Source organism: Colias croceus, chromosome 13, assembly GCF_905220415.1.
Source record: "Colias croceus chromosome 13, ilColCroc2.1".
NCBI classification, from domain to species: domain Eukaryota; kingdom Metazoa; phylum Arthropoda; class Insecta; order Lepidoptera; family Pieridae; genus Colias; species Colias croceus.
The window spans coordinates 3432753-3453547 of NC_059549.1; the positions used below are offsets into that span (position 1 = coordinate 3432753).

Consider the following 20795-nt stretch of genomic DNA (forward strand, 5'->3'; position numbering starts at 1 on the left):
TAACACACAGAGAAAACATAAGATGGTTAAGGCTGTACAGACATGATATACCTGTTCTATTTTTAAATGGAAAGTTCTTATGTGTGCATCGATTAAACCGAGAAATATTGGACAAAAGGCTTGAGAGAATAGAAAATGAAAATAAATCAGTGTAAACTGTTTTTACCAAGATGAGATGATTGTATAAATAATTGTGAGAAATAGCCTAGTTATATGGCATTGATAGGTAGATGAGCTTATTCAGAGTGCTTGCTTCTTTTGCTATGAGGTTTTTTGCTTGAAACATTATGTAACACAAAAAAAGATAATTTCAGTATTCATGTAAGAATTATGGCGTTATTATTACCTACATAATACTTGCTTTATGGTAATTAAATGTTAATTAAAAATGAATGACAATAATAATTGTGAAACTGGTAAAAAATGTTATAAGTAGGTAATAAACAAGGTAGTTTAAGTACCTATTATGTATGTTTTTTACCGAACCCCTTTGAAATGGTTGGACTGACTAAGAATTAAGAAATTTTGTGTAAGTACATAATATGAAATAGATCAGTGAATCGGCCAACTACTCTTTTATAGCCATAAGTGATAAGAGTAGAATTTACCGAGTTAGCTAGTTTCTATCTATAGTTACATAAAAAAATAAATCATATATAATTATGTACATATAATATAGGTACAGGATGTACATAATCGTTAAGTGTGTGGCGTGGGCGTGTTTGATGTAAAAATTTTGGATATTTCCCGTTTTATTTAAAAAAAAGTTATCATTTTACTCATAAGGCTGGTAAAGGGCTTTCGACATCAGTTTAAAGTTTTTGACCACCTTGGGACTCATAAAATTGAATAGAACTTTTTCCACAGCTATCATAGCAGAAACTAGAAAATAATTTTCGGAGAAGCCCCATAACTACACAATATAAATGCGCTAATAGGACGATTATACTGGATTTTAATTGGCCAAACATCTTGATTTACAAAATTTAAAAATGCTTGTATCCAGAATCAGCAATCCAATATTAAAAATATATTCTTCGTGAGTTGTGACATTTGACATAATATTATGTCAATTTTTGTAAAATGAAAGTCAAAAGTGAACAATTAACTTGCAAATGTTGATACGAATTTTAGAATTACCGGCGCGTTTTATCATTAATCGTGATTGGAATCAAACAACTACGAAGTAAAGTTTATAGTATTTCTTGATTATGCGGTTGCCATTAGAGCAGATATAAAATTCATTCATAATTTTAGTTACATGTCAATTCACTCTTCAACATAAACACCATGGATAATACAGCTATCCAAACTTTGGAAGCAGCAGCTCAAATGCTAATGGTAAAAATTATCTCATTCTGTCTGTAGTAACTTGTAAGCTAAGAACTTGTTGTTGTTGTTTTATATAGACATTTATTTTTTGTTTACATACATATTTTATATTAATTGTTACACAGGCACCACCGAATTTAGTCAGTTCAGAGCAAAGACATCAGGCTGAAAGCGTATTTCTGGAGTTTCGGAGTACAAAAAATCCATATCAATTGTGTAGGGAACTTTTAGAAAAATCCTCTTCTGACTATGTTTTATTTGAAGCTGCGGGATTAATAAAATCTGCACTAATTAGAGAATGGAATTTACTTAGTGAAAACGATATTAATTCGCTTCGAGAATATTTACTCAACTATTTATTACGAAAAGATACACCACCATTCCTAAAAGAAAAATTGTTGCAGGTAAAATTTTATTTATTTTGTGTCATAAATTGTATCTTTACTGAATTGATTATTTTTAAAATCTTCAATAAATATATATATAACGCATATAGTTTGTTAATTTATGTTTTTTAGACAATTGCAGTTATTATCAAAAGAGGCAGTATAAATGATTCTGGAAGAGAAAGAAAAGCATTGCTTGATGAGTTAGAGAAAATTATATTAGGGTCTCCAATAGGCCAACAAAAATTAGCATGCGCATTGATTCAGGCTTTAATGCAAGAATATGCCATAACAGTTAAGTCTGCTGATGTAGGCTTAACTTGGGAAGTACATTTTTGGCTTAAAAAGTCATTTGAGGCGACAGATCTGAAGAGAATATTCAGATTTATTGTTGGAGTTTTGGAACAAATTGTACATTCTGGAGTTCGGCCAGAAGGGGATCAAGCAGTGTTGACAAAACAATTGTTAACTATTGTTGAATCTATATTATGCTGGAGTCATGTATCACCGTTACTTTCAAAGAGATTGATTGGTGCATTTGAAGCTATATATGAGAGTGACAGTGCTCCAGCATTACGTCTTAGTCTAAATTGGAGGGACACAATAATGAAACCTGAATTAATAGCTCTATTCTTTGAAATTCATTTGCATGTAAGACAGAATCCAGATTTAGCAAATCCATCTCTCACTTGCCTAGTACAATTGGCTAGTTTAAGTGGTGTTGTTGTGTCTGCAAATAATCTGAAAGAGCAGTACTTAGAGAATTATATTAACAACTTTATGAGGATGCTGGCTTTTATACAACCGGCTGATAGGGAGATGCTTGGAATAGCTGATATTTATAGACGGCTTGTACAGTTTTTCACACCTCCAATGATAGCTGCATCGCCACCAACTTTTCTGCAAAATTTAACAACATATACATGTCATTGTATCAGAGGGTCTGTTATTGAAGAAGGTGTAAGTATTTTCAACTGAGTAACCCTAATTGGCTTTAATGGATATATTGAATATCATTTATCTTCTTAGTCATGAGATTAAGATTTAATTACCTATTGGATCAGTTATTTTTGTAAAAATTTTCATTACTAAAAAGAATTTAAACCATTGCATGAATTTCATTTCTAACAAAAATATTCTGTGTTTAAGATAAATGAAGACACAGTTTGGAGAGAGGCATTAAACAAATTTCTTCATACTTGGAGCTCTCTAGTTCATGACACTGATGGCTTTTCAAACGAAGCTCTCATGAACCCTTGTATAGAAATATTTAATACATATCTACAGTGTAGGCTGGCACCTCCTGATGGGACAAGGTATATATAGTTTATGCATTAAAAATAATAATTAATAACTTTGTCGTTAAAAACAATGTTGCAAATGTATAATTGATTCCAATTATTATATTTTTAAATAAACTTCTTCACACAATTCAAGGTCATGTCATGGCAATAACTTCATGTCAAGGAGTCAGGCTTCAGGCTCAGACTATATTGGTATCTTGCCAAAGAAGTTTCATTTGTGACACGTGTGCTCGGCAAACACGCTTTTTTATTGTATTTATGTCCTTATTTACGTTGTATTTACGTCCTGGAACAAATGTTTTTCCTTCTTTCTTATATTTTATTATTCTATTGATCAATCAGAGGTGCAGAGAGTAGCGACGGTTGTTCAGAGGACATAAAGGATGACGTACAAGAGGACGAGCGGCAATTGCACAGCAATGTGTTGCTCACTATAGGTGCTATAGCGCGGAAAGCGCCGGCACATTGCTGTCATGTGTTGTACACGTTGTTGACTGATAGGAGCAAGAGGTAATTTTTTTTCACACTTAGAAATAAAAAGATTTTTTTTTCAATAAATTTATAAAGTGGAAAATTTTTAAGAAAATACCAATTTATAGATAATTTTTAATGCATTTGAATGCCATGAACCTAAAGAATTAAGTACACTCAATTTTTTATTGAATATCTTATAGATGTTATTTTGACACATTATCTGCTGCTCATTCCTTATTAATTAGCTCCCTCGCTAGGAAAAGAAGTTTTATGTATGTACATAAGATAAACATATTAGTGAATATCATAACATTGAATTGTATCTCCTCACAAGGAAATGTTAAAAAAAAGCTTTTTTTAAGAACTTGCAAAGTATTAAAAAATTAATGATTATATCACAGGCTTGAATCTCAGCTGCAATTGATGTATATGGGGAAATTACCAGTTAGCGGAGGGGAACAACTAGTCACTTTATTTGAAGATCTCCATTGGATTCTCATGATAACTGGTAAGATTCTAAAAATTGGTCAATCTATATATGCAACAAAAAAAAATACTATCGAAAAAGAATTTTGTAGTTAACACAAAAAAAATTATTACTTGCCGAAAAAAAAAACCATTTATTTATTTTGTACTAATTTTGAAAAAATGATATTATGTAATTGAGCTTATAAAAAATTTGAAGATTTGCAATATATTTTATATACTGAATCAAGTCAAGTCAATATAATATTTTCAAACGATAATATATTCATTTTTGTTTAAGTAAATTCTAATTTATAATATTAAACAATTTATGTATACTTTAAGGTCACTTCATAGCAGTAGATTGCGTGGAAGGTGAAACAGTGCTGATTCCACAAGAGATAGTACAGTTTAGTATGTCGGAGAATGCCAATGTGGATGCCTCGCTACGGTATTTAGTTGGGGAAAGCAACAATACGGAAAATGTCGATTCTGTACTTAAGTATGTTGATTTATTACATTTTGTCAAAAAAAAAAAAAATTGATGTTTTTGTAAAACTCTTAAGAGGCTTACACCACCGAAACTAGCGCCACCGAACATTTTATTTTTTTACTCCTTAACCAGATCAAATTTAAAAAATCTAGCTCGGTACTTTGCTAGTATATTACTTGTAGTATTTTTGGTATTACTTTTCACTATTCTAACTGTTCATTATTCTAGAGAACTTTTGATTACCGCCAAAAGTGGCCACTTTTGCCGGTAATCAAAAGTTCTCCTAATTTACCGAATGCAAAATAATGAAAAGTAATACCAAAAATACTACAAGTAATATACTAGCAAAGTACCGAGCTAGATTTTTTAAATTTGATTTGGTTTAGGAGTAAAAAAATAAAATGTTGGGGGGGCGCTAGTTTCGGTGGTGTAGTCGCCTTAAATAGCAAATTCACATTTAAATAAATGTCGATAAATAAGAGAGGTACATGTCCAAATATTTTTTTTTCGCCATATCATTTCATTTCATTTCATTGAGGTATTATTTGCCATCTATACAAAAACTCTATATCATTGTTAGTTGTTAATTGGTTGTTAAAATAAAAAAAAAAATTCAAACAAATTTTCAGGTTAGTCGGCGAAATACTTAGAATTAGTGCATATGAGTGTGTGGCTTTAGAAGCGGGTCTGGGATCTGTATTCAGTCCGGAACTGTCTGCAACATTGTCATGGCTCTTGAAAATTTGGGCTAATTCGTATTTGATGCAGCAATCGTCACAATATTCTGAGGTAAATAAATCGACGTCATCATATCAAATACATTTTCTTTATCATTTAAATTAAGACGAGAGCTTCCATAACTTTATTTTGTTTGTTCAACGAAATAAATACATATTATGTACTTCACATGTAGATAGTATCATCCTACTACTATTATAAAGGCGAAAGTTTGTAAGTATGGATGTATGGATATTTGTTACTCTTTCACGTAAAAACTACTGAATGGATTTGAATGAAATTTAGCACACATATAGAGGGTAACTTGGATTAACACATAGGGTAGGTTTTATCCCGGAAACCCCACGGGAACGGGAACTATGCGGGTTTTTCTCTGAAAACGCGGGCGAAGCCGCGGGCGGAAAGCTAGTATCATCATAGATCGAAAGCCCTCTTCGCGGGGTTTCTGAATCTTGGTTTCTATTGGCTTTTGTCTCGTGTCTGCGTGCGTATATCTTTAAAACTACGCAATGGATTTTGATGCGGTCTTTTTTAAATAGATAGATGCCCGTTTTCACCAACATCCCCTAAGTTTATGGGATCCCCTAAACATGCTTAGGGGACCGTTAAAAGATGGTTTCTGTTTCACCAGCCATTAGGGGTCAACTAAACGTTAAAAAGTCCCCTAACTTTAGGAGACCGACATTTTGGCCCATAAACCGGCACATAAGTGAGTGATCCTTTAAGAAACAAAGATGGATAGTGATTTATATGAGTTTTTAGAAAATTTAGACACGGTTTCGACTATATTCGACTTACATAACCATCGTAGACCAAAAATATACCGAAAACGACCAAATTACTTCGAAAGTTTTGATGAAACTGATTTTTTTCGGAGATATAGGTTAAGTAAATCATCAGTGTTGTATTTATTGGAAAAGATTGAACACGCCTTAGAATTTCCTGATAATAGGTGAGTACAATCTACTAATTAGTAATTTCAAGCTTTTATAAATAGGTTTGTATTTATGCACATGCTATGATAGTGCGCGTGGTATTTTTTTTTGTTTAGTTACGCTACGATTATATTTTCTTTTAAACTTGTGTAGTTACAAATGCTGTCCTTACCTATTTCATTTGCTTTTATTTCAGAAATAATTCTATATCTCCAATTAATCAATTATTAATAACATTGAGGTTTTATGCTACGGGGAGTCACTTGTTAGCTGTGGCAGACATGGGTGGTATCAGTGTGGCTACTTGCAGTCGGATAATAAAGCGAGTATCTGCAGCGATTGTAACTCTACGACCAGAGTTTGTCAACTTCCCTAATACAAGTGAGGAGCAAGAAAACGTTAAGATGGAATTTTATAATATTTCAAGATTCCCTAATGTTCTTGGCTGCATCGATTGTACACATGTGAAAATTCAATCACCAGGTGAAACTTCAAGACTAAACTTTATTACTTTAACAAGTCAGTATTTTACACAAAATAATGTCGTTTTGTATGTTTTTTTAAGGTGGCGATGATGCAGAGTTATTCAGGAACAGGAAGGGATACATGTCCATAAATGTTCAGACAATAGCATCAGCTAATTTATTAATAAGGGATGTTGTGGCACGTTGGCCAGGTTCAACACATGACTCGGCTATTTATCAAAATAGTCATACATTTAGAAAATTTGAAAGAGGAGACTTTACTGACAGCTATTTACTGGGTGACAGTGGATACCCGTTGAAGGTAAAATAGTTAAGCAAGTACAAGTATTTATAAAAGGAGAATATGTATAGAAATAAATACAATCCGTGTGTCATAGATAAACAATTTATTTAAAAAAATACAATTTCTCTATTTAGTCATTCTTTGGCACACCAAATAAATTCTTCAGATTGAAGTTTCCACCTGTAAAGTAAATTATAATATTATGAACTATAAAACAGCAGATATTTTTTTCTTTTCAGAACCATTTGTTGACTCCTTATTTAAATCCTATGACAAGAGGTCAGCAGAAATACAACGAGGCTCACATAAAAACCAGGAATGTGGTAGAAAGACAATATGGAGTCTTAAAACGACGTTTTCCTGTGTTAGCTGTTGGTATAAGACTGGAATTGAAAAATGCAATAAATGTTATTATTGCGTGTTGTGTTTTACACAATATATGTATTTTAAGAAAAGAACGTGAGCCGGTGAATGAAAATAATGTTCCTAATATAGAGGAACTCATTTCAAATGGGCAAATAGGAAACATTACCAACATCACATCCCAGAACACATATGGATACAGAAGACTACAAATTACAAATTATTTTGAAAACCTGTTACGTGAAATAAATTAATAATAGCATACCCTTTATTTGGTTAAGAACTTCTATTTTTATTTCTAAATCTTTTCTTGCTGACTCTATTTGTAAACTGTATAAGGTTCTTTTAAATTCTATTTCTTCTTCCAGCAATTTCTTTTTTAAATCTTCAATTTCAATTTTTTTTTCATTTATCCCCCTGAATCCTGTACACAGGGTAGACACAACTTCCGTCTGGGGATTTTCTTTGAGAATTGGTCTACGCCTTTTCCAAAGAGGAGTTTCTAATATTTTAGAACATGGTGGTGTGTTCACTACATTGTGTTCGTCTCCCTTAACTTCATTTGTTCCCATGTCCTGGAAACAAATTAATGTACTTTAAAAATTGTTTAGTTTTAAATTTTATACTTTTCTTTTATACTATTTATTTTCTGTATTACTGTGTGCACTTTGGTGTGTACCAATAAACGTTTTTTCTTTTACTTACATGTAGCTCTTTTTATATAATTAACATAAGTAGCCCGTCCTCTTTCTATATACAAAAGAGTCATCTTGTTTGTCAAGATCTGATCGGCTTGAGTATTAAGTGAAAAAGTAATTTAAGAAGAAAAGAAAAGATAGAAAAATCCTTTTACACTTTATTAACTTAATACAGTACTAATATTGCCTAAGCTATAATTAAATTGTTGATTGAATAAAAATTATATATCTGGCAGTACTTACCGTAACCAGTTCAGCGTCTAAAATTATACCCTGCGATTCTTCACTGGTCAGTTCTGGATCAATAACATTTGTATTGATGGATGAAATTGGGATAACTGAATCTGAGTCTAAAACATCAGCAATACCACTGCAACCTCGACCCATTAATTCACAGACTTGTTCTAATATTGGGTCTGTTTTTATAGTTGAGGGTCCTCCACCGGTTCCAGTTGCACAACTCCTGTTTCTCGAGTTGTACGTTTTTGCTTCGCTTTTCATTTTCTCCCAGACTCTCATGAGAGCATCTTTACTCCTACGATAAAATGTAGATATATAATGTTATGTATAGTTGACCATGTGGTAGTTATCATAATGATAAAATATGGCATGTTTGTGTTTATTTAACTAACCTGTACATATTTCCCGTTGAATTATATTGAGAACAGAGGTTTATCCAAGCCTCGTTCTTAGCTTGGTTGGTTGTACCATCTGTTCTTTTATTTAAAATGATGTTTTTAAAAACACACACCAATTTCACCAACTTATCTTTTTCGTCCACTGTAAAATTTTGACTACGCTTCCTTTTTTCTGCCATTTTATTATAATAATCGATTGTCGAACGCAACTAAATAAATTGTAAATTTAAAAATAACACGGAAGAGGCGAATAAAACAAACATAAATGTCAACCAACTGTCAAATACAAGTTACCACAGATTAAATGCAAGTTTCGTTATGCATATACCGAGTAAAAATGCTAGAAAATATTAAATTAATTAAAAAAATGAATGAAATTATATTTATTATTGCTATGAAAACATTATTTATCATAAACTATATTTATTTGTGTAAAAACTTCAGAGAATTTTATAAAAAACGATATTATTTAAAAGTATCGATAAGTCTACAAGTGAAACAATCACTAACATCAAAAAAAAAACGTCACATAGTTATGTAACCCCTAGTTAGGGGATAGAAATGATGGTGAAACGCAATTTTATATAGGGGCTAGTTTAGGGGACCTTTTAAGTAAAGGGTCCCATACTTATGTGATAGTATAGGGGATGTTGGTGAAAACGGGCAAGAGTGATTTTTGAGGACCGTTTAAGTATATAATTTATTAGGTTTTAGACAAAATTAGCTGTGCTCCGCGGTTTTACACGCAGTGCTCTTGTTGGTCTTAGCGTGATGAAAGCCTTCCTCGATAAATAGGCTATCTAACAACGAAGTATTTTTTTTAATCGTACCAGTAGTTCCCGATTAGCGCGTTCAAACAAACTTTTAGCTTTATAATATAAGTATAGACTAGCGGTCCGCCCCGGCTTCGCCCGTGGTGCATATTTCGCAATAAAAGGTAGCCTATGTTCTTTCTCAGGGTCTAAAGATTGTCTGTTCCAAATTTCATCAGAATCGGTCCAGTAGTTTATGCGTGAAAACCATACATACATACATAATTACAAACCTTCCTCTTTATAATATTAGTATAGATTTGACATCGATGCGCGCAACAGCTAGTAAACAACAAACATTGCAGGTGCTAGAGAGCGCGTTCGGCGCGGGCTCGCAGGGCGCGGCGTGGGCGGTGCGGCGGGCCGCGCGCCGCGCCGCCGCAGTACTGCGCCACCTCGCCGCGCAGCCCGTCGCCGCCACGCACGCCACGCAGCTGCTGGCCACGCTCGCGCACACCCACCGCAAGTGAGCGCGCACACACGCACGTCTACCCTATACATGCACACATGTATACATTTGCTGACTACGTACGTGCACTACCACCGAAAGTGAGCCCGTACACACGCGCATACGTGTACACGTGTGGTCTGTTGCGTACACACACAGAGAGAGATATAATATTATGCCTTTGAAAACTTGCGTACGGGTCGACGCGAGCACACTCACACAGATATACAATCACGCTCGTGCAATATATTGCACATCCACAGACACGCACATACAATACGCACATGGAAACCTGTGGAAACTTAAATGCAAAAAAAAGAGTGTGTGTACTTATGTACACGCGTTAGAAGTTATACTTCTTTGGCGTATGGAAAAAAATACTAGAATATACAACTTGAAGTTGAACATAGCTATCAATTTTCATACCACCTAGAACTAACTTCATGCTGTTAAATTTAGATGTCGGTGTGCGCGCGCATCGTAAAAATTCACTTTCATCATTTTTCTCCATCGCGCCAAAAGAAGTATAACTTCAAAAATAGACATAATATAAATGCAAATGCAAACGCATACCAATAAAAATAACGATACATCCATCGTCTAAACATTCAAAAATTGATTACACCCGATTATATCATACAACTGAAGAAATAAATAATTTGAATAATTTGAATTTGAATAATTGGATGATAAAGATTTTTTTAAATTCCATCAATAGTATTACTTTTCAGGGAAAGTCCATTAGCGAGTTGTGAAGAATTTTTGTCTCTAGTCGCCTGGGAAGCGTCTGGCAGTAACTTGCCTGGGGATATACGAAGAGAGCTACATAGAGCTTTTGCTATTGCCGCTACGTATTCTGAAGGTAGCTTTAGCATAATAGCGATCGTTTTTAAAATAAGTTAGAACTTTAGTTTTGTCTTAATGTATTTGAGCTGATTGCAGGGAACAAAAAATTTTACACTTTAGACTTAAAAAATTCAAAAATTTTTTTTTATAACCAGAGCATGTGCAACGTGTAATCGTATATTGATACGATGCTGAACAAAATCGATGTCATATACCTTTTATAATTAAAAAAATAATTTTTTGACGTAAATTTTTATGTTATATTTTTAGGTGAAGTACGAAACAGGCTATTAGCGAGTACAGTCGCATTGACGGACAAACTGCAGAATATATTGAATATGCAATCGGATACGGAACCAGTTCGCAACATGTTAGCAGATACCCTCGATTGTTTTATTGGCGTCACTGAAGGTGTACATGAAGTATGTACAATTTGCAGAAGTATTTATGAAATGATTTTTTTTAAATATACCGCGTGCAAATTATTATTATCGATTCTAACTACATAACATTAAATTAAAATTTCTGCACAATAATATTTTGATTTCAAAACGTTTTGTCCTTTTCCGACTTTTTAATTACCGTTTTTTTATTTGCTAAATGTGCTGTATAATATTTTTTTATTATATAAGACAAGAATTGTGCGTACATGCTTATTCAATATTAAATTATTTCAGGTTGGAACAGTAGACGAACAATTCCTCATGTTGATCGGTGCATTGGACAAAATACCGGGAATTCTGTTCAAGTACCATAACTATCCGGGTGTAGTGTTGCCCGCTCTCAATCTCCTTGCCAAAAGCGCGAAGAGAATGTTGCACTCTGTGCAACAACAGAATGTTAATAAGTAAGTTAATTAGAAAGATTTTTCATTTATTTTTGTAATTTTATTTTTGGAGTGAAAATTCTTTAGGTGCGTTGAGAGTAAAATTTCAAGGTCGCGTCATCGCAATACCGTTACGTCATGGAGTAAGGTGACGATTTTGGTATTTTTTTTATTTTTCCAAAGTAGTTTCAGTTCTGACACGTGTGCTCGGCACACACGCTCTTTATTAATTGATCTGTATCTTGTTCCTTTTAGATTTCTTGAGATCTGCAATACAACATTTGAAGTGTACATGCGATGGAATTCAGGGAAAATATCAACTATCCCACAAGATGCCGAAGAAGAGGCGTATGAGGTATGTACATTGGTTTTTTTTTCCTATATCGTGTTTTGTTTACGTTCAAATAAATTATGATAACTTGGTACCATAGTTTATAATCCTATCCTACTTCCTATCCTATCCTACTAATATTATAAATGCGAAAATTTGTGAGGACGGATGTGTATGTGTTATATTGATATATATGTCGGAGAATTTAAATAACTCTCCATAATTAATTATAATTAGGTAGATAACTGAAATAATATTAAATAATGACTCAGTGCGCTCACCTTGCGCGGTCGATGGTAGTACCGAGACTATATCATCGAGCTACTGACTCAAGGAATATAAACCATAGCATGGCCCGTAGCCCCATGCGTTTCATATCAATTGAATATCGACATTATGTTGTACACCATAGAGTACATTGTAATACGAAGGTATACCCACATAATAATATTGATATGTAAGTACAGGTAAATTAGCTTGGAGAAATTTTTGCATATGTAGTGGTGTGTATATTACTCAGATCTTAGAGCGCGTTTCCACTATATCGTTCTGGCCTATACAAAAATGTTTCGATATCCTAACATTACTATTTAATTTTATACTTATTCCTAGCAACACTTTTGTTTTCAATAAAAACAACTTTTAATTTGAAAGAAAATGGTTTTGACTTTATAAAAAAAATATATCATTCAATTTCACGTCCTTGAGCAAACGACAAGGCGACTACCGTGAAACAATAAAATATCGTGTCCATTATAATTTGTTTCATAATTAATATTTGACCATAATAATTACGAAACAAAACAAATAAATAAATCGTCACTTGATAGTGGAAAGTGGAAACACGCACAAAACCAGAATAAACCAGTTTACGCTGTCCGCAGGTGCCAAATGCAGTTGTTTGGTACCGTTAGAACATAAAGCACACATTTCATTCAAAAATTATAATTATTATGTACGTAGTTTAATTGATTAATTGTTGTTATTATTTGTTATTATTGTTATAATATTTGTTGAAGTGTTTAATTTGTGTGTAAGTGTTGTAACTTTATATTGTTAATTCAAAATGGCTCCAGTGTTAAAACATGGTCGAGGCACGCCTTTGACTTCTCAAACTAAAGAATTAAACTTTAAATGTCGTTTCTTTTTCAGGTTAGTAAATTTTTCATTTTAGTAACATTGTCATTTTGTAAAATCATGTTCATTTTGTAAAAGTTATACGTATGTTAAATGTGCAAATATTAAATTAAAGTCTCATCTTTTTCAGAGGAGAAACACATATAGTTTAATTTAAAATCCCATATATATATAATATATACATATTGTATAAAATAAAAACTAAAAATAAAATGTTGTTTTATTTTATTTGCTGACCATACACTACTAAACTAAACGCAAAAATTTCTCCAAGCTAATTTACCTGTAACGATTTCGTTTCGATAATTCCTCGTAAGTAAATAGCGAGGATAACCCCACGATTGCGAATATATTATATTTGTTGGATTGATTTACTTGGAAAATTTTGTAATACTTTTAAAGTATCTTACTGAAGCTGGTGTAATGTTGGAAGAAAAGAAGGTTAAAATAACACAAGGTTTATATTGTAAAATATATGGTTTTCAAACATTTTACATTCAAATCGTAGAAATCTAATCATGAAAATCACAGTTCAAAAGTATTTACAGTACTGTTCATTCCACAATATTATTACAATTACAAAAAATAAAAATAAAAACAATTAGAATCAGGTATTATCTTTATTTCTGACATTGTAGATAAATCGGAATTTTCATTATGCTCTCCTTCATTTTCACTTTCCCTACTGCTATCCTACCTGTGTAAATAATCATTTCATCGAAAAAAAAAACAAAACCAAGAAGGGTATGTAATAGCAGCCCTTTCTTTTTTTTTATAGTGGGGAAATCTTCCAAGATACCCACGGCCCCCGGGGAAGGAGCCGTGGGTTATGTCGGATTCTTACCGACTAAAACCCCACTGTGTTCCGTCGAGCCGCTTTAATGATGGGGCCGCGGGTATTGATTAGAATTCTTCCGCGACATGTAATAGCAGCCCTATAAAATTCGACACAAAGAGCATGCAGTCACCACCAATATATAAAGAGGATTGACGGATTTTTGACTGACAGGCTACCGTCACCACCGCCCAACTTGTTTTCGATTGTGTATGACCAGTTGACTTTCTTTTGAACAAGGTGTAAAATGCAAGTGCAAACTGTTTAGGGCTCTTACGATTCAATGATTCGGGTGTTTTTGGAAATACGATAATTTGCGAAGATCTGCATGCGCATTGTTAATTTTGGAGTACTGTAAATAATTTTGTACAAGAAAATATTTTCAGTACTCCCAAACTATCTTGGAGTAGCCTTACTGCTACGTAATACGTAGTATTACGTAGTACTAAGGCTCGCATTTATTTATATCTTTTTGTGGTCCTTCAAGCCGAATTTATTATATTGGTTTCATTCATACGACTTAGGGCCTATTTTTCAATGATTGGTTTAAACTCATCCGTGCAATAAAATTAAAAGATGGGTACTTCGAATACATTTTTGAAATGGTAGTTTATTTGTCCATAAAAGGCCGGCAAAGCACCTGTAACACTTCTAGTGTTACAAATGTTTATGGGCGTTGGTGACCACCTTACATCAGGTGGCCCACCTGCTCCATTGCTTGCTCTGACATAAAAAAAAAGTTTAATACATTATTCGACAAAAAGGTTTGAACACCATTATCCATTTCACTCATCATCATAACTTATGTTTGAGTCTGTTTCTGCGCAGCGTACGTGGCGTATCTGGTTTGGCGTGGGGTACGCGGGCAGGCGACATCGTAGAAGTCCCATAGCCGCGTTCTACTCGCGCTTCGATCGTTCTAATAGTAATCGTATGTCATAGGACATTTGCGCGCTGATGGAGCTGATCTGCAGCATCGCGCGCAGCGGCGCCGAGCGCGGCGTGGGCGACACGTGCGCGCGCGGCCTGCGCCTGCTGCTGCCGCTCGTGACGCCGCCGCTGCTGGCGCTGCCCGCCCTCGCGCACCACGCCTACCGCATGCTACGCGACCTCGACACCACTGTGCAGGTGAGCGCCTGCTGCTGCCGCGAGTGACGCGAATTGCAATATCTGGTGCTGCTGCAAAAGCTGCTACTGCTTCAGGAGTCGATAAAATACGTCCAATTCGTCAAAAATTCATCGGGTGATAAATACAGAATTTTGCATTATCAATGTGCATACGATGTTCTTGCGACATAACTTTTCCTGGATCGTCACATAACACGTCTAAAAAATAATTTCCAAAAATTATCCACTGTTAAAATTCAACCTAACGTCTTCGCACCAGTCTTGTACAGATTAAGGAAAAAATTCAAGTTTTTTGCAAATTTCTCATAGGTTTTTTAATTTTATTGGATATTGTTTTTGAATACCTTTAGTTCAATGTTAGTTTAACATAACCATTGTTAGAAAAAAGATTACAATGCACAGAACTATATCGAGATAGAAGGAAATAGTTCGTCGATTTATATGAGAACCGACCGTGTAACATTTTGCGTAGGTACTTTGACGTCGAGTCTTTTAGTGATGTTCACAACGTCAAAATAATTGTCCCCTAATAAATCGAAACTATGTAGGTAGTTAAAACATTTTATGGAATCGATTTGGGAATCGATTTTGACCTTGACAGAAGAATGAGAATAAAATTGAATGTTAATTTTTACAAGTTTTTTATTAACTTAAACTGTATGTATATGCATGTGTACATATGAATGTATGTATGTTCGGATCAAATCTTGCACGCCAGTGCTTTGATGGGCCAGTAAACGAATCTTCGTGAAAATTTATGGAACAAATCAGACTGTGTTTCGTAGGAAACCAGTTTTTGCTTCCATCCATTTATTTTTCACAAGAGTATCTTTCGGAAAACTGAAACAAATTTGCAATAAGTATGTAGTAAATATATTTTAAACCATCGACCCAACAATAATATTAGTTATAGGATTAAAAAATAATTATCATTTTTCTGTTTTCAATAGGTATCGATTTGAATCGACTAAGAAATCGGCATTGAAAATCGTGGCGTACAACTCTATATACTTACTTTTGACAGAAAAATGAGAAATCAACCTTTACCGCGTTTCGACAGTTTGGAATGTTTTATTTTCATTGCTGGTTTTCAATGCATGTCCAGTCTGGCGTGTAAAATTAAAGCCGTAATGGAAAAGTAGCATCATTCCGTTACCGTTTACATTAAATTATTACGGAGCACAAAAATAAATTGTTTTATAAGTAATAACAGATATTTTAGGGCAAAAAGTACTTACCCGTCAAAGGAAATATTTTCATTGACACCTTCAACTTTTTTTGGTGGTGTTTGCACAGTTAATTATTGAGCACGGGGCCATTTTCTGTTTGCATTAGTACGTCACACACGGAGAGAGGTCGTGAACAGACTGAGCATCGTGGCGAGCAAAGACGATGATTAATCGTCTTTTCGCCACGCGAGGTACATACACTCTTTCCTTCTATCTCGATATAGTTCTGTGTTACAATGCATAAATAATGAAGTTATTAATAAATTAAAAAAACCACTTTTTTGCATCAGTGTTGGACAGTTAAAATCTAATGATGGACAACCAGTTTTGGACAACATCCAGTTATGAACACCCATTTATGGACTGTACCTAAAGTTGTTTCTCCAGTTATTTACACTTGGAGAAGACTTATAGTTATCAATAAAATGTTGCAAATGATGATTGGAATACAATAAATCTGAGATGTATTTATAAAAAATAGTATTTATTAATTATTTTGCATACTTATAATATTTTAAACAGTCTTAATTTCCATTTTCTAGGAAAAAATTGGACAAATGCATCGTTAAATAAGAGTTGTGTCTGTTAAGAAAAAACAATATGGGTTTTCTATTATTACTCAATAAGTCAGGGATGAAAAATATAACTAAAAAAAGTACTGCCACACATCCATCCATTTTGGGAACTCTTCTTCTTCGTCGTATCACTCTAGTCAGAGTGAAGGGTGGTCAACATGAGGTTTGAAGGGTAGATGTTACCCGCTTCACGATGTTCCACCATATCTCTCTGTTTCCTGGCATTCCGCTACACTCGTGAAGTGAACCGCCAATAGCAGCCTTAATCTGATCGATCCATCGATATGGATTCCAAATTGTAGCACGAGGCAAAAAGCTTCTTTTAAACTGTTGTCAAGATGGTGTGGATTAAATTTAAGCGTGTGTGCTGTATGGTGGTGGAATTTAGCAGCAGACCGCTGTCTGCTGCTAAATTGGAATGGATCGCTATCCAAACAGTTCATCAGAGATGATAGATGCGTTACAATGCGCTTATGGATGCGATTTATCTACGCAGTGATAGAGGATGAAGCGAGAACGAGTCGCACAGCACATAATGACCCATTGTTCTTAAATATATTCTTCATGTTCAGATATATATTATGTTGTTGGACCCATTGAGCAGACCTTAGGACTTTTAACTGATAGTTTATTGTGCAAAATTATTCTTGGCACTTCAAATCCTTCAGCGGCTTTTGTTACTTTATCCCCATTATTAAGGGCATTGATTGCATTACCAATTTGTCGGGGAGTGTAATTTTAACAAAAAATATCAATGTCCATTATAGGAACCAAAGCAAATCCAGTCATGGACAATTGTTGTACAATATTGGAACCCTGTGTTCGAAATGGTCGTGATAGTTATATTATTAATCAGAAAGAAAAGACAATATAGAAAAGCGCATGTAATTAATATCTTAAAAAAAAGTTTAGTTTCGACATTTGTCCATAAATGGATATATCCATAGAATTAAATCCAGTTATGGACACTGACGAATTTTATTTAAACAACTTAACCTATCATGATACTAAATCGTGTAATATTTCGTACACTTAACTACTATAAATAAAAGTAATGTCAAATTTTGCTAAGATTTATATAAAAATTCTTAAAAACAAAATTGTGTCCTCACTTCCTTAAGGATTTCCTTAGTAAAAACGGACTTCTTAGAAACGAGTCGCAGCAACTAAACACAAACTTATGCCATCTTCAAAACATTTTGACCGAATAAGACGAAGTGTCGTATTTTGATAGTTTATGAACCAAACTTTTATTTTAAGTATTGCCAAATTATATAACGTTTATTTTGGTCTTATTATTTAAATTTTATATTTATTTTGTCCATTACTGGATGCTTGTCCACCACTGGTGCCGTTACCTTATATACCTAATACTTATTACGAAATTTTGTTTTCAGCTAACCAGTCTACCAGTAGAAGACTTCAACATGGTGGTGACAGCCCTACGCGTAGGCTTAACTGCAGTGTCGTGTGATGTGTCTACTCTCTGCTGCGATACAATAGTCGGCATTGCGAACAAAGTGCGCACGCTTGGCGCGGACAACCCTTACGCCGTATCACTTCTGTCTCTAGCGGAATTACTCCTAATGCTTATAATTAAAATGGAAATACCCCCGGATTCAATACCGGCAGCCGGTGCCGCGATATACGCGCTAACTTGTGTCAAACCAGCCCTACTAGAAGGTTTGGCCAGACAACTCATAGATGCCTTCGCAGCCAACGACCCAGGGAATGTCCCAAGATTGGAAGAAGCCTTCGGCGTTTTAACTAATGGCGTTCTCTTCGACGGACTGAGAACTCATAAAATTAGATTTCAAGACAACTTCGATAAGTTCCTAGCTAGCGTACACGGGTTCCTTATTGTAAAATAAGGAGCTGATGACTTTTTTGGTTTCAAATCGTGCCGGCCATGTTTGATGGTGAAAAGACTTATACGACTAAGTATGTAAGTGCAATCGATGTAGTCCTTCCAGAGGGCTGTGTTTAGTATAAATGTATTTTATTGGGAATTAAGAAAATTCTCATAAAATTTTTATTAAAGTAATTGTACAAATTTATTGTACCTAGTAATTGTTCTCGTTTTTTTTTAATTCTTTGACATATATATAAAATATAGTTAAGATTTATACTAAGGTTATAAATCATTATCATTCACTTCATCACTCAATAATATGCTGAGAATTTTTTTAAGAATAGAAACAATCCGATCACGAGGCGGGATTCGAACCCGCGTCTTTTTGCCATGACAAGACAAATTGCTTCTCAGTCACTCGTGGTCCCGCCTGAGCAATCGTATTTCTTCTAATTGCGCCTCGTGTTTGATTTTTTTTCTATTCCTTAAAAATTATCATTTTATAAAACATTTGAATGCTATGAAAATAAATAATAAAATAAATATGCGGAATGTGTATGGATGAATTTCCTGGATTATTTGTCGTAAATAGCGATCAACAAGTTATTAATAATTATTCAGGTAGGTTTATGTCACTTGATATTGTAAATATAGATAACAAAATATAGTCACACTTATTTTAATATTTTTAAGTCCAACAATGAACAAGAATCTTAGGATTTCACATATTATAAATTAAACTTTTGTTTATAATTTAGCGTCGCACTATGTTATTATATTATTTATATTAACATAATATTCTCATATATTTTAAGATTTAGTGAAAGAAATTGATTGTTACCGAGAAATGCATTTTGAGGGCTTAACACTTCTTTAATACCTAATAACCTACCTTACCTTTTATACCTAATATGTACCTCCATCTTATAAAGATATTAAGTTCTGAAATTTATCGTAATTTTCTAATATTTTTATTTCCATACGAAAAAAAATCTTATTAAAGTGGAATGGGCAATACCGTCACGTAATGGAGTAATGCCAGGATTTTGGTATCTTTGAATCTTGCCAAAGAAGTTTCATTTCTGACACGTGTGCCACGCTCTTTTTTATGACGTATGCATAGGGCATTCACCTAAAATCAGCTCATGATTATTTGCCATGTATGGTTTTTTTTGGGTCCACTAACTAAGTGAACAGCAAAAATTCAATTACTCTCCATTGAATATTGGTGAAAAGCTTCCTCTAAAATATAATATAATAAAACGGGTTTCGAAAAAATTTCGTGTTTATAAGGAAACTTTTTCCCCTTGCAAACAATCCCTAATTAAAAGTTCTAGCAAATATTTAAATTGTTAGAGGCCTAAATCTACAGGGTTTCTACTGAAGAATATTATTAACACAAGAAATAACAACGATACCGTAAATAAAATTTATTGAAATGGTTGTGAGTATTGATGACTATGAGGGCGTAGCATGAGTTAGTTAGGAGAAAATCCATTTATCTGTAGTCAATTTTAGAAGCTAAAATTTTGAATTTTTCTATTTATACGTATTTCAAATTTTTCATTATAATATTATGTACTTATTATTCTGAATAATATTATAAGATATCCTAAGATGGTGAATGTGCATAGGTCTGTAACACTAATGTGTTATCAAACAGTTAAATGTATGTACTTATAAGTTAAATAGTTTTTATATTTCCTAGCAATGTTGTTGTTTTTATGTCCCATGAAAATTCAAATTCCTAACAGAATTAAAAATAACGAGATTGCCAGATGTGCATAGAATGGATAATGTAAACATTAATAGATATAATATAGTGTTTCTAGTTATACATTATTTATGTTGATAAAAATTACAAATTAATATTTTTGCAGACAGATAAACATTATCTTAAACAACTTAAATGTATGTGTATTTTGTAGCTAATATCGATGTTTAGTTAATTAAATCAATTTCCTTTTATTATCACTGTGTATTACTATTTTAAATAATTCAAATGTGTACGTAATATTTCTAAAATAATTTTATGACAAACACGAGATATTTATCGTCTTTAATTCCTTAAATATGTATTAGATACCTTTTAATAATTAAACGTACAAATATTTTCCAATAAAGAGAATCTACAAAGTCATTATTTTTTATTACCTATGCCTATACCTTTATAATTCGTCTG

At 33.5% G+C, this 20795-nt stretch overlaps 3 protein-coding genes across 3 annotated transcripts; 2 read left to right on the top strand and 1 right to left on the bottom strand.

The window, feature by feature from the left end:
- Positions 1-155: 155 nt before the first annotated feature.
- Positions 156-18703, top strand: LOC123696999 (exportin-4-like). The gene is made up of 15 exons (XM_045643409.1): positions 156-1341; positions 1458-1736; positions 1851-2678; positions 2868-3034; positions 3365-3532; positions 3898-4004; positions 4307-4463; positions 5084-5243; positions 9712-9872; positions 10586-10716; positions 10971-11122; positions 11378-11547; positions 11782-11881; positions 14772-14957; positions 18159-18703. Exons 1-15 carry the CDS (start codon positions 1291-1293, stop codon positions 18630-18632), a joined length of 3291 nt encoding a protein of 1096 aa, XP_045499365.1. The 5' UTR covers positions 156-1290; the 3' UTR covers positions 18633-18703.
- LOC123697009 (putative nuclease HARBI1) lies at positions 6224-7538 on the top strand. The gene is made up of 3 exons (XM_045643423.1): positions 6224-6610; positions 6693-6913; positions 7135-7538. Exons 1-3 carry the CDS (start codon positions 6409-6411, stop codon positions 7510-7512), a joined length of 801 nt encoding a protein of 266 aa, XP_045499379.1. The 5' UTR covers positions 6224-6408; the 3' UTR covers positions 7513-7538.
- On the bottom strand, positions 7008-8835 carry LOC123697008. The gene is made up of 4 exons (XM_045643422.1): positions 8589-8835; positions 8200-8491; positions 7524-7833; positions 7008-7075 (listed from the first exon to the last, which is right to left on the bottom strand). Exons 1-4 carry the CDS (start codon positions 8771-8773, stop codon positions 7026-7028), a joined length of 837 nt encoding a protein of 278 aa, XP_045499378.1. The 5' UTR covers positions 8774-8835; the 3' UTR covers positions 7008-7025.
- Positions 18704-20795: the final 2092 nt, after the last annotated feature.